At 37.5% G+C, this 14,843-nt stretch overlaps 1 protein-coding gene across 24 annotated transcripts in view; it reads right to left on the reverse strand.

Moving 5' to 3' along the window:
* The window catches only part of rbfox1 (RNA binding fox-1 homolog 1), a 644,474-nt gene that overhangs the window by 144,621 nt on the left and 485,010 nt on the right, over positions 1–14,843 (reverse strand). Inside the window, exon 1 of one of the 24 annotated variants that reach the window (XM_015360477.2) lies at positions 8,853–9,345. The exons of 22 other annotated variants lie outside the window; for them this stretch is intronic. In XM_015360477.2, coding sequence (XP_015215963.1) covers positions 8,853–8,996 — 144 coding nt within the window. In that variant the 5' untranslated portion in view covers positions 8,997–9,345. Of the gene's footprint in view, positions 1–8,852; positions 9,346–14,843 lie in introns of those variants that run through there. One more of the 24 variants, XM_015360478.2, reaches the window with a different exon arrangement.

Consider the following 14,843-nt stretch of genomic DNA (forward strand, 5'->3'; position numbering starts at 1 on the left):
TGGCTGCTGTGAAGTGTACTCCATCATTCACGATGCCTGACGCTTTGTTCTCTCTCTCTGTTGCTCTGTATTTCCCTCTGCCTTTGCTCGGTTCTGCAATGCCGGTTTTTACAGAAAGCAAAACAGAAAGCGACCATAAAAAATGCATGCTTACACAAATATCCTTACAGACCTTCACTTGTCCTGTTTCCCAAAACCAGGAGAATTTACGTATGTATGATTTTAGTCCACCGCAAAACAGGAATTTGCCTAATTTTCCAGCACATCCAACATTTGCGCCTTTCTTAAGATCTGGTTAATAAGGAAAATACATTTCATGCTTAGGAATAATAATACAACTCAAATATCATCTTATAGACAAATATGGGATTAACGTTTAATCTTTTCTAACATACTACAATGCAGAAAGATCCCAGAATAAATGCAAAACCATGACATACGATACAGACCAATCATTTCTAAAATAAATCAAGTCAAAAGTCACAATATCACTAAATACCTGACAGTAATCAATATATGCCGTTAAACATAACTATTTTCATATAGTTAACAAAAAACTGTAGAAAAAATGAACTTGAAATAACTACAGCTTGAAATCGAAATAAATGATTTATCTATGAAACACATTTCCCAGAATATATCCATTTTACTTTAATGTGGGGAATATTGTGCTTCAAGGGAAAGAACACGGTATCTAATGTAAGGTTTTGGCTTAAAGAGACTGAAATAATTTGACATAAGCAGCACGTCACAGACGCTAACGAATCTAAAATAAAGTCACCAACAGGATGTCAGAATACTTACAACCAGGTAGGCCCAAGGTCTGATGCCAAAAGAAGTACTCTAGTCAGGAATTCCACAGGCAGCTTTTGTTCCTAAAGACCTCTCAGAACCTTTAAAATGCTATTTAAAATATCTAAGAGTTATTATAGGAATCAACGGTCAAGAAAAAGAGAAGCATAGCAGCAGAAATTTAAGCAGCCTTTCAGTAACATAAGGATTATAAAAATGAGCCTACAAATGCACGCAGAAGTCACTCCACATTACATGATAATGACATTCCCAACTGAAGTAAATGAAGCCCCCACAGTGCTTTGCTGTCAGCTTTGAAAGTATCTAACTCTGTTTTCCTACATGAAAGAAACGACCTCTTTTTCTCTTGCTGCCACACAGCATTAATTGAGCTACGCAGCCATGTTACGACCTAGCAGCACAAATTGCAGATCAGGGCAAATCGAAGCTTAGGTAAACTGCAACCGACAGTCAGACCACCCGCTATGATCTTTTCCTTCCTTTTCTTTTTTTTTGACCACTTATTTACCCTTTTTCAGTTAATGTGCAATAGAGATTTAATGTGCACCAATCAACCTACAGAAAAAGGCTCCATTACTTTTGTAAATGCAATTACATAATATATACAAATTTATACAAAAAAATGACAGCTTTCTTGGCTCTGTTATTTCCCATTTTCCATTCCTTAACCAGATCAAATATTCATTTAAGACCTTTTCCACTAGTTAAGAAATGGAGGTAAAAAAATAACTCATGCACAACCCTTTTATACAGTATAAGTTCCAAACTCAGCCCTGAAGATGCTCACAAAGGCCTCAGCTGTCCCTGTTTCTCAGCTGTTCGTATTGATTAAAAAAGGCAGGATATTTTATGAGAACTTTTGTCCAGCTTTTGCGCAGGGAGTGAGAGAGAGAATATGACAGGCGAATGTACCCAGTGGTATGTGTTTTAATGAGAGGGTGGGCATCCACAGTGCAAGGAATAGGACATTCTGCTCCCACTACATACTGTACTGTATAAACAGCCTTTATACAGTACATAGATGACAGCATCAAGACCCAAATGAAGTGTACAAAGACTAACAATACATAAGTCAACAGGACAATTTAGAAAACTGCAAATTCCTCCAGTTATCTTAAGCAGATTTATTTTCTTTAAACATTTGGAAGAATTTACTGCCTATGCACTGCACTTCCTCTCTGGTGTTCACCTCTAAGCTCGTGCAGTGCCTGTTATCTTGGGGCAAACCCATCTCCTTCCTTCCTTTAGGCCAGCTGGGGATCAGCACATCACCCTAACCTGGATGGGGACAAGTGAGCAGTATCTTCTCTTCTGTATCTGTGCCCCTCCACATTTCACTGGCAAATATGGGGTCTGCATGTGTTGTCAGCTCAGGAAGCAAAGGAAAAGACTTGAGGATCGGAGAGCTCGGAGATCTCTCCTCACGGTGAAGCTCTGCAGTAGCAAACATGGGGCTACAGCCACCTTGGTGTGGTGTGGACATTAAGTATGCTATTTTTCTCTAATTAAATTCACTAGACTGCTACCTTGACAGGGGAGGAGGGGAAGGGATATGTAAAGTAAGTCAATAGCTCTGGGTTGCGTTCAGTCAGCAGTAAATGAGTGATGCTGGGAGAGAATTGACAGAACACCTCAGGAGAGTCCAAATTAAACACTTGAATCTAAAACTGATGGCAAGACAATCTATTTAGAATCCTGAGGAATGACTGTGAATCTTTTGGGGAAAAATTCAGAACAATTCAGAAGTGCTTCAGCCTGGTTCTTTGTCTCCAGCACTCATAGTTCTATTTTTCACTAATTTACAGAGTTCAGACAGAACTCAAAAAGGCAAAAAAAAACAAAAACAAAAACAAAAAGGTATGAGAATTACTGCAACATCAACACCTCTTATTTATATAATGTTAAGAAATCAGAAATAAAAATGCAGTCAGTCTTTGTGGTAGAGTTACCAGCTAATACCTCCTCTATTGTAAAACCTTTGTGCAATACTGATATCAAAACTGTTTATTTGGATAGCTCAATGGTTTTGATCTACCTGTACCAGACACAATGAAAGGTGATCTGCACAAGCCCAGAACTCACAGTGGTGTTATTTTTCACGTTCTTTTTGCACATGGAAAAACCCGTCCAGCTGAAATGACCCCATCAGACAGTAAGGTATTGTGCTTAAATAAGTAATTGCTGATCTGCCTTTCCCCCTCAGAGGACTCTGATGTTCGTTAGTTTTGGTTTGTTGAACTTTAAAGCTCAAAACACATCGCCCCCCCCAAGTCTCTCAGCTGCTGGACAATTACTCAGAACCAGCTGTAAGACAAACAGATGGTGAGTGAGCATTAGTAATGTGGACCTTTTTGTAAGTCATGCAAGCAAAGCAATGGTTGATTGTTCTCGTATAAAAACAGCCCACTGAGAAGCAAGACTGGGCAGTATCAATTGGTAAGCAACATATAGAGTACTTCAGTTACTTTCTTGTGGTGAAAAAACAGGTGGACTTTTCTTAATGTGAAGAAAAAATATAAGGCGGTCTAAATTTTATTCATTCTGAATATCTTCATTTTAGAATTGCAGGGTAAAACAACAATTAAATGTACTCATTTCTGATAAACAGCACTATAACCTTGCTCTATGGTGATTGAAACAGCAAAGTCAAGTCAAACCCTGGCTGTCTTTATTGACTTTGTGAATAAACATCACAACAAGGTCTAAAAAGAGCCCTGGTCTCTAATTGAAACCCAGCAAGAGGTAACAGAACTGCACCTGAGCTGAGTGAGGAATAGCTTCTTTTGGGAGCTATCAGCCTCTCGATCCAACGCTCCAGTCAACAACGAAAAAAAGAGCCGGCACTATCAACATGAGCACGTTCGACACACACACACACACACACACACACACACCTACACACACACGTGCCCACAGACACAGAGGCGGTGCAGATGGTACAATATTTAGAGGGCCTGTCTCCGCCTTCTATTCCACACCACCTAAACACGCCAGGGAGGTTACAGCCTGAAACACTGCAAGCATCAAGAATGGCAAAATGAAAAGCAAAATAATACTTGAGGCTGGTCGTACTTCAGTTTGGTTTCTCCATTATAACTGTCTTAAAATAACCCATTATTAATGATGCTCTAAAACTAATTAAATAGCCTAAATCTTAGTATGAGGGTCAGTGGATTGGTTCAGGCTATGGTTAGTGCTGTTACTAGCATGCAGATGATCTGTAGTGGAGGTTGGTTATCATCACAGTTAATACTTTATTATTATTACTTTATTAATATGTTCCATTCTGAAAATGAATTCAAGTGGTACTTGTAACCCCTAGTCTAAAGTATTACCTATTGGTTTAAGTGCATGCTGCTTTACAATTATTTAGTAAGGCCAGAAGAAAGAAAATACTTCAGAGCTTTTTAAATCCTTATGGATGTCTATAACAGTCCTGATAAGATTAAATAAAATGAGACTTTGATGTGCACTTTGCTGAAAAGGACAATTTTTCATATGAAAGTTGCAAAGCATTTTTTTAGGAAGTGGAAATGCTACTAAATTAATTTAAAAAATGCATTACAAAGAATATGAGAAAGACTGATTATTTATAACAGAAGTGTAGGGAAGCAGTCCAAAGAGTTGGATATTTACCCATTATTCAGATGTACTGTATATTTTAGTTACAGCTATAGCACTGACAATATCAACCTGAAACCTGAAGGATTAAGTTAAAAAGACAAATATACAGATACATCAAAACTTCAAATTTAACACTGAAAAGAATGAATATTCATTTCAACAGGTGCAACCCTATGAGTCAATCTGTCTTTATTCACTAACGAAGTTTGTTAGCAAAATGCCCAAGGACAGTCAATAAGGTTCGGTTCTCAGCTCTCACCTATTAAAGATAATTTTAAAAATCATTACCACCTCAATGTTGCACAGTAAGCCATAGATGAGTTTAAATACTGTTGCTTAATACATGAGCCTTCCACAAAATATGTAGAATTTTAATGACAATGTACATTGTTTAATAAATGTGAAAGCAATGCAATAAATTACAATAGATACACACAATCTTTATTGAATAGAAACAATAAATTGTTAATTGGTGACTCAAATTTGTTCGAGGTTCTTAAAAAAATAATATTGAATATTAGTATTGCCACTTCATAAATAAACCTTCTGACAATAATCTCAGGAAGGTTACAATTAAAAACAAAATTGTGATAATGATGATAATGATGGAATACATTTAGTATTTAAAACAGCCCAGACTAAAAGCTGACATATTGTTATTACTGCACACTGATTTAGACTGACAAACAGAAAGGACGCAAACACAGACCCGCTTCTTCCTTCAGAGTTCAACGCCCACAACAAAGTCTTTACTACACATTTCACAGAACAGGACAGACAACCCTGGTCATAGGTCCAAACTGCACCCCGCTGAAATACAGCAAGATTTCCAGAGAGAGTCCAAATCATGCTGCCCAGCAAAACAGGACACATTCTCCATGTTCCGGGACAAACATTAAGAAATGATTTTGGGAGGGGTCAGTCAGTAAAGCAGATGAGCCTAAGGAGACCAAGTCAAATTTGCACAGCATATAACCCCAGGTTGATGGGCCATATATTTGCCAGTCATGATTGATTAGAATGCTTTTTCTAAACTTATGTCATTAATTATGTGAAGATTAGTGATACAGTAAACTGCGTATCGAAAACACTTCAGTGATTATGTGATAGCTCATGCTGTGAGGATGGCTAGATAAATAGCCATGCAGGTAGGACGACGAGTAGACACCTAAGAACGGATATACACTAGGTGTGCACAGGCAGACAGCATTTTAACATCAATTAGTACAACATCAGATGTAACTAAAGGACCATTTCATAATAGCAGAAGACGTACAGGCTATTTTGAAGAGATATACCATTTTAAACTTCATTCACAACATGCGCTGTACAGTATATGGCATTATATTTTTATGGAACCTTTTATATGCTGTAGCTATCACTGTTTAAAGAATTCCCAGTTCTTCATTAAGATTTCAACAAAAATAATGAAACCTACTGCTGTAAGAAATAAAAAAAAAGATTATATCTGAAGGTTTTATATTTAAATGTGTGTAATTTGAACAGGATCAAAATCCTAACAAAATAAAGTTAATTATGTGGTACTGTACATCTCTGTAACATCCCTGAATTTCATATTAAGATACATTCAGTACAGAAAGAAAACAAAGTCTTCCAATATTATTTTTTAGCTCTAAAATACCTTAAAGCAAATCCTGTTTTTTTTTTGGAGGAAAAAACAAATGCAAAGCCGTGGTACTTAGAGAATGAGTTCCTACAAGTGTCTCGAAAGATGAGATCTTGACAAGCAGACTGGCAGCTCTCTTTTATTTTAGATTAAATGAACTTGTAAGGTAAAGCTGGACATGACACACGGAAGCTTGCAGAAGAAAGAATTAAATCAAGTTCTACCTGCTACTATGAATAATTTAATCGCATGAATCAAACAATTGTTGGCACCACAATGGAGCAGTATTGCCAGGCTTCTGGCAAATGGTGGTAGCAGTAAATTAGAACAAGCCAAGCAGCAACATTAATCACACTGTGTGCTGAAGCTTCTAGGGCACAACGACGCACCGTTTAATGGCACCCAAAAAAAAAATGAAACATTTTTAAAAACAATAGAAAATTCTCAATAAAAAAAGGTGACCTTGGAAAAGTCAAATAAGGCCAAGAAGTATTCCATTATTTCCGTTTCTGCCACCGATGTACTGTAGCATAAAAAGACTACAGCTCATAGAAATCTACAGCTACTGTATGCATCGTGAGAAGTCGTGAGGCCATCAGCAGCAACACTTCCCTCCTTCTTTTTCCTTTCTGTTAAGTGAAAGTACAGTTTTTGGTTGGACCTCCAGCCAGAGCTTGTCCACACTGAAGAGTTTTAAATCGGCAGAGGGGGTTGTATGGGTTATGGTGAAAGAAGCAGAGCAACACATCTCTGCGAAAAAAAAGGGATGGTTTACCTTGGCTCTTTCAAGCGGATGTCAGTTGACTCTCTGTTCAGCATGTCCATGAACATTTATAAAGAATTTGCAGGGTAGTTATCACTAAAGGATTTGCTTATTTGCTAACAGCTGTATGTACTGCATATGTAGCCCATTTACGACACACCTCTTAAGGAATAGGGAAGGAAATTTCCTGTGTCTTCTTAGCAACGTTGATTGGAATATTAGTCAGAAACCTATTAGATGGAATGACTATGACCCTTTCTCATCCATTAGGAACCATTTCACCTCTAATTCCAAGTCGATTTCCTGTGAAGCTTTTTTCATGAAATGACTTTTCTATCAGTCTTTGAGTGGCACCTCCATGTCAACTGTACACTGCCTCACGAGGACCAAAATTACGCACTTGTGTGCACAGCATATTATACCCCTATCATATACCACTTGTGCAGCGTTAGATTGATTTAAAAACGAAATGATCTGATTTTAATCGGTTATATACAACTGGAGTATAGGTTATTAATTGGAATTCAAGTAAGTACCACCAGCTAGGAAAAATGAAAATGGTATCCGTTTCTAGCACAGGTAACACACGCTGGTACTTTATATCCATATCAATTTTTAAGACAGAGTTTGCATTTTGAAATAAAAAAAGATAACTTCCCAAGTTTTCACAAGGGCAATTTTAAAATCCATATTAATCTAGTCAGGGAACACTGAATCTGAAAATGGATAGATTACAGCCTATGGATATATTAGAGGACACACTATGCTGCTATACTGTACATATACTGTATGGCTTTTTTTAGTTCTACCTTAACATAGCAAAACATATCCAAAACAACATTAAAAGTAACAATGAAGTGTCTATATGCATGCATATAAAATATAGCTAGTCTTTATATACAGAGAAAAATATACGTGTTTCTTACTGGAGCATTTGCAATTAAATTAACATGTAATGCAATTTAGGATGGATAAGATAAAGGTCAGAGGTCTTACAGAAGGTTAATGATTGCTCAGTGTGACAGAATAGAAGAAAATGAGATCACCATTCATAGAGTAAAAACAGTCCAGCCTTGCCCAAAGTTACATTGGCTTTAATCATTTCCATTAGAGTTTCAATCACCACATTAAAATTTCACATGTACAAAAAGATTCAGACAAAACTTACTGTATATATATAATTATATTACCTTTAAGAAAGTGTCATCAAAAAGACACTATGCTTGGGACTTTATTGCTCTGTCTCCGACAAATACTGTACTTAACATCTCATATTTCAAAACACATTTACAGAAAAAAAAACACTGCAAGAAAAATATATCGCTGAAGGATATCACCTAACAGGAATTAATATATATATATACACTGTCTATATTCCACCTAGATCAGCAAATACACCTTAACTGGTTCCAATGCTAACAATCTACAACTCTTTAGTCTACATTATTTACAGCATTTTTTCACAGAACGACTGCCAGCATAAATGCAAAACAGATGCACCATATCACCCACAGAATACACTCACCATTTCTTTGTAACAATTTTAAAATGAATAACAAAATGCAGCACATTACTCAAATTAAAGGACAATTACACTAAATCTCAAGGGTAGACTCACCAAATTCCAGTTAAACAAACTCCAAAACAATTGAACAATTATAATCTAAAGAAATTCTGGCAGCAGCACAGCTGCAGTCAATAATTTAACAAGTTTGGCTGCTTCTGTTGCTGCATATTTCATAATGCGTCACTTTTTAAAAAACTGTTGTGTAGTGACTACAAAAGGCAGCCTTCTACATTGGCTAAGGAATCGACTACGTACATCTATAGGCTAACCTCACGATAAGAGTTGGAACTTGAAAGGAGCACGACACTCATTCCCAAACACAAAAGAAACAGAAAAGCAGGGAAATCCTCTTTCATGGGTTTAACTGTAGCATCTCAAATACAAAGCACAGGCACCTACAGTTTTAAAGAATAACAGAAGCATTTCTCACAGTGCAGAAAATAGAGAGGTGCACTTACCTGCTGTAAGTACATGAAAGTCAAGGCACAGGAAAGCTGAGGACACATGCCCACGTTGGGCAGTGCGACGCACGTTGCACCCGTAAGAGGATGCTGCATTGTGCTTCTCTGAAGTCTACGTAGAACAAGTGAAGGGGCTTGCATGCACACACGCTTGTCCTGTCTTGTCAGCTGAGTTTCACTGCTTGTTGGAGTTGCTTGTCGAGCTGGCAGCAGCTAAGGTTTCGAAGCAGAACGGGAACGTGTGTGTGTGTGTGTGTGTGCCTCAGCGCGTGCGTCTGTAGGCTCGTGTATATATGTATGCGTGTGTGTGTGCGTGTGTGTGTGTGAGAGAGTGTCTGTGTAAACCTTAGAAAGCTCACTTCGCCAGCTCAGTCAAGGCCCCCCAGCAGGTTCAAGAGATTGCAAATGGAACATTGAGAGAAGAGAGAGCCTGCAGCCTACCGATGGGTGTATGCAACTTCCCTGACAGTTCAAGGCTCAGGCAATGCAGTGAGCAGTTAGCTGCTGACTAGTGGAGAGAGACTGCCTCCTCTCCTTTGCTGGGGCTTCACTCGACTGGTGCTGATGCTGTACGGCTTCTCATTTGTCAAATGGGTCCTAGGGCAGAGTCTTTTCCATTCACCGAAATTCAGATACCGCATTTCTGAATTCCCCGGGGAGGGGGAGGAGGGGAGGGCAGCACTGAATCACAAATAGCTGTTGAGATTTTTGGGAAACTAATGCCATTGTCCAGTTGGAATTGAATTGCCCTTTTGATATAATCATTCAGATACCTCCCTCTTATGACCTGACATAGGGGAGAAAAAAAAAAAGGGGGAAATGGATTGTCTCAAAAACAAATAACAGAAGACCGGATTGGCAACTTATTATGCCATCCCAAAAATATTATTTTGTTTCTTAATTGCGTGCAAATCTAATTAAAGATCTTTTTTAAAAAAAACGACATTGCACTGTGAAGTTTTTAAAATAAAAAAGGGATTTTTTTTTTTTATTAAAGTGCAACAAATACTTATGATTTTTTTTTTTTGCAGTGCTGCTCTTGGGATGAATGTTTTGAGAGGGCTTTGAATGATAACAATAAAATACAAGGAATCCACAGACAAAAACGGCAGCAGTGTTAAATGGAGCTATACAAGCTATACAACCTCAACACCCAATCAACATACTTCTCCCCCTCCCCTATTGTTTCACGATTTCCATCTAAAAACACTCTCAAAATGCAGTGACCTCCTGCCAAATCAGCAATCAGTCCTAATACCTCACAGTGGTGCACATGGAAATTGTGCATTTATTTATTTTTCAAGAAAGTCTTTTAACTAATAGATCCCCTTGACTCAAAATAAAATGAAATCAAAAACAGCGAGAAATTACTGCAATTGTAAGTAAATAACCTGTGATTAAATGCATTAAAAATTTATTTACTTACAAAGGGCTTGCTTGGCAGACAGGAGTCGAACGTTCCTCACAGAAATGGAATTGTAACAAAGATACCAACCCACTATGAGATCTCCTGGCAATTGTCTCTTCTAAAAGATCGGCACACGCACACAACATCAAGCAAATTATTTTTGAAGAAAGGCATCAATTATTAATTCCTTACAAGGAAGGTCTGCTCTGAAAACGTCAGTTAAGCTAAAAGAAAAATACCTTTAAGAAGACAACTTAGCTATTCTCCTAGGGTAGCTGCTGCTTCCAAAAAGACCATTTCCCTGAACTGGGGAGAGTCTTAAAGTAAATAATTTATTGAATTACAACAAAGGGGTGTACTCCGTAGCTCATTCAGGAAATCTCTCTCAAGCTGCAATACAAATTCCTGTAACCCTTTCTTTAACCTTTTTAACCCGGAAACTCCAGAAAGACACATTAAAAGAGATCAAACAAATTATTTCACCAGCAAAAGAATGAATATTTCATTTGGGTACAAAGAAGGTCTAACCGACAAGGGCAAAATGTTGTTTTGCTGTTTTATAGCAGAGAAAGACAGGAAGAATCGCGTCTATTTTTTTGTGCTTTTTTGGGGAATTCTAAATATTTCTGTGGCTACAAATTTGTAAACGACTTACAAAAAGGTAGCCGCTGGACTAAAGAATAACAATAATGGATGTGAATCCTCACCATCAACACAATAACACCAACAACAATACTAATAATGTCATTGTCATCATGAATTCGACAGAGAATCATGATCCTCAGTACTGTATATTTTACATCTGAAAAATGTGGGTCACACTTTAATTTAGGTAATATGCCCTACCTCTATAAACAATCTTATAAAATATGATCAATTACGCTATGAGAAATTAATTGACATAATCTTCCTCAATCATTTTAAACCCCATAAATAACATTAAACAGAATACTGACTGGAACTTCAGTGTTTCTCCAGCTAAGTTTCCTTATTTTCCTAAGATGTGGGTGCCAGTGTGGAAGCAGTCCCTAAGCACAGAGCTCACACCATTACATGTACAGTACCGACGGCCCGGCTGCAAAGAACAGTAGTCCTGCTTCTGACGCAATCTCGGGATTATACAGTTAATGACCTTGAAGATAATTGCCACTGTAGCAGTTTGAAGAAATCCACAAATGTTTTCGCTTAATAAGGAGCAGTGGAAAAAAAAAAAAGGGAAGCTGTACAGTTTTATAATTAAGAATTTTCTCAAATACTAACAACCATCACACCCCTTTTAATGGCCACAAAAGCGTTGGTATAAAAAGAGGCAAATGTGCACAGGAAGAATAATTGGATGCCTTTAAAGAGACTCTTCTTTGTCACTCTGCCTTCCTCAGGTGACAGCCAATCACCCCTCTGCTATTTGCTCGTCACGAAAATCCCCACTTCCATTTTAAGATTTTTTTTCTTATGAAACTGCTTTTCTTTTCTAGTTCTTTTCAAAAAGATCAAGACATTATGAAGGCCTACACTCACCCTAGGGCAAAAGAGAATTGCTAATTTGCTCTGTCTATTAAGTACAGTGTTATTTCCATTGACTCTTCCAATATTTCGCGGCGCAAGTCCACGGGGACTTTTCTTAAGTTAACCCTTTCTGTGGCCAGAGAAGTGGTTGTTATATATATATAAAAAAATTCTAAGCAACAATCTCAGATTTAAAAAAACACAGAACCTTCATGCGCGAGTTCTGTGACTTAATAAAATAAGAAATATGTGTGTGAGAAACAAACAGTAGTGTAACCATGCCCTAAGAAGACACACATTTTTATTCCTAAACAAAGAAGAAGTGTGTCTGTATTAAGTGTAATTCAAAAGTGCTTTGTGTGTCTGGGGCTGTGCAGCCTCCCCAGACTTGCATATGTGTTACCCAGGGCAGACATCTCTTACACAGCTGCAAGCAGAGAGCGATCCAACAGCTCTGCCCTCAACACTCTTCCCATGTGTTCAATCCAGGGTAATAACCTTTGAGCAACGCTCACTTTATTCACAGTCGCTCACAACTGGTATAACTGGGTTGTACCCAGACCTCACAGTCAGCTCAGACAAATGACTCTTGTAGAGATTTAAACAAAACTGCAGAAGGTGTGTAATCATGCTGTGCTGGGTATAACCAAATGGGGGGGGGAGGGCCTCACTACCTACTGTAAATGACGCTAAGGAAAAACACAAAAGGCAGCTTTAAGAAACTTTAGCAAATACATTATTAATACAGTTACTGTACCACAGGATTTTCCAGCACATTGTGTAATTACAACAATAAAGGCAGTACTAAAGAAACAAGCCTCAATTTAGTGATTGATTCCAGACTACAGCACTTAGTCCATCCTTGTAAACAGCTGTAGGTCTCAGTTATGATGTAAAGGAAGAACATCCCTCAGTTTTTGTGTTACATTAGAAAGACAGAAGCACGCATGTCATTCAAAATTTCAGTAATAAGCTTATTCAGTCTCACTTTCAGATACATTTCCTTTAAAAAACTACAGCTTGAGCTAATAACATTGTCAGTCCATTTGTCTGCATTGCAAATACAGCAGTTGCAAAACATGTCTTATGGTCTTATGGTAAAATTAGCATGGAAGAACAAATACTTACTGTAGGTTCCTTAAGCTTTAAAATATAGATTTTTGTGTATTTTACTACTTAAAACACTGTCTGCCTTTTGAACCTCAGTTAGCACCTCAAGGAACTACTGGGTTCCCATCACTTCACAAACATGCAAACCATTGATTTTAATCAAATTGTATTTCTAAAAAGAGGGCCCTTCATGTTGCAGCAATTGTATTCCACGAGGTGGAAAAGGTGGCTGACTATGTTCTCAGTATAAATTATTTATAACTTTTTTTGTACAACAAGAGCCCTAAATTGTAGTTTCATGAGTAAGTGCTTCAGTTTAACATTCCCCACTGATAAATATATCTTAGTTTTGGAAGTGCAGGTTATAAGAAAGTTATAATCAGGTTTTGAACAAGTCTTGAGTGACAATTATGTAGAGGATAGATTTTTTTTGTTCATACTGTATGCTCTCTTTCTATACTGTATATGTATCTAAATCAGGTTCCTGCAGAAGCAAGAGAGATACAGTAAATGTCTCTTTGTAAATGTCACAGGCACAACATCGTTTGCACAAAACACAAAGCACGATTATTAAAACTGTACAGAGCTATTGCTTTAGTTCTGATAAGTGAGGTTTTAGTGATTTTTTTTTTACGTAGGAACAGCTGCCTTCCGTTTTAAAATGCATCCTCTCAAGAAAAAAAATCTGTTCTAATAAAAGAAACCGTTTTTTATAAGAAATGGAAAGATTCAATCCACCCAAAGATTCAAGATCGAAATTCCATTTTCCCTTTGAATTTGTCTTCCCATTGTGGTACAAGTACGGCATGCAGGTCTTCCTTCTGTGTTATCAATGAGGAAAGGGAGACAGTGTGGCCTAGTGGTTAGACTTGGGGACTGGAAGCCAGTCTTTATGTTATTCAAACTCTAGGTTACACCTGACACCACAAGTCAATGCCATAGTTTATAAACCCAGTTCAGCCAGACAAGACATGAAAAATATATATATTCAGTATAATTTTACATAAAATAACACTACTGTTTTCACAGTATGTGTCTAATATTCTTGATTGGAATACAGGGCATGGTGCTGGGTGTTTCAATAACAGACATACTACTGAAGTCAATTATCCATATTTCCTTTAAGAGCAACATAAAGGGAATATTTATTCATTTGCCCATAATATTTTAAAAACTGTTGCATAAGATGGCAGGAGCATAGATATTTCCATGAAGCTAAACTGGACTGATTATTTAAAAGCTTGCATAACAGCACCAACAGTAGCTGCTGTCATTCAATATCGCATCATACAAAAGGAATAAAAAAGCATTCTTTGTGACAAATTAGTATTGAAGTAGGGATTCTGCTGTGACTATATAGAGAGATTGAAGTTCATGGTACACTTGTAACATTCAAACAAGGCCCCTTACAATCCATGGATGAGGACCAAACCTGCAAAATTTGATTTTTACCTGAGAGGATGTCTGAGAAACCAAGTATCTAATTCTCAAGCCATTAAGAATTTCAAGCCTGTGTTGCAAAAAGCTTATTCAATTTCCATTGGCAGGATTGCACTGCGGAATTTGAGTATATGCTGTTGAAATGCCATTGGACTGACTGAACATGTTTAGAAATAAAGTATGTATCTGGTATTTAAGGTTAAATTAATGTCTTTATAAAATTGTTCAAATATTAGATGTGCAGGGAATAGTTTTTGTTTTTTAAAGTAATAACTACATGTAATTCATTTTCTTGCATATTGGGAACAATGGAGCACTCAGAGTAATGCTTGGCTCTGATGTGGGAAGTCAGCCCAGTAAACGCAGGTTCTCCTGTAGCTCACATAGATCAGGTGCCAGTGGAAGGCATGTACTGCAGACAACAGCTTCCTGGCTTGTCCATGCGTCTCTGAGAGCTCTGGCCTGCCTCTGCCCTCTCAGCACTTGTTATCAGTCACAGTCTCCAGGCTGAAGTTTCAGGTAGC

Source organism: Lepisosteus oculatus, chromosome 19 (genome assembly GCF_040954835.1).
Source record: "Lepisosteus oculatus isolate fLepOcu1 chromosome 19, fLepOcu1.hap2, whole genome shotgun sequence".
In the NCBI taxonomy this organism is placed as follows: domain Eukaryota; kingdom Metazoa; phylum Chordata; class Actinopteri; order Semionotiformes; family Lepisosteidae; genus Lepisosteus; species Lepisosteus oculatus.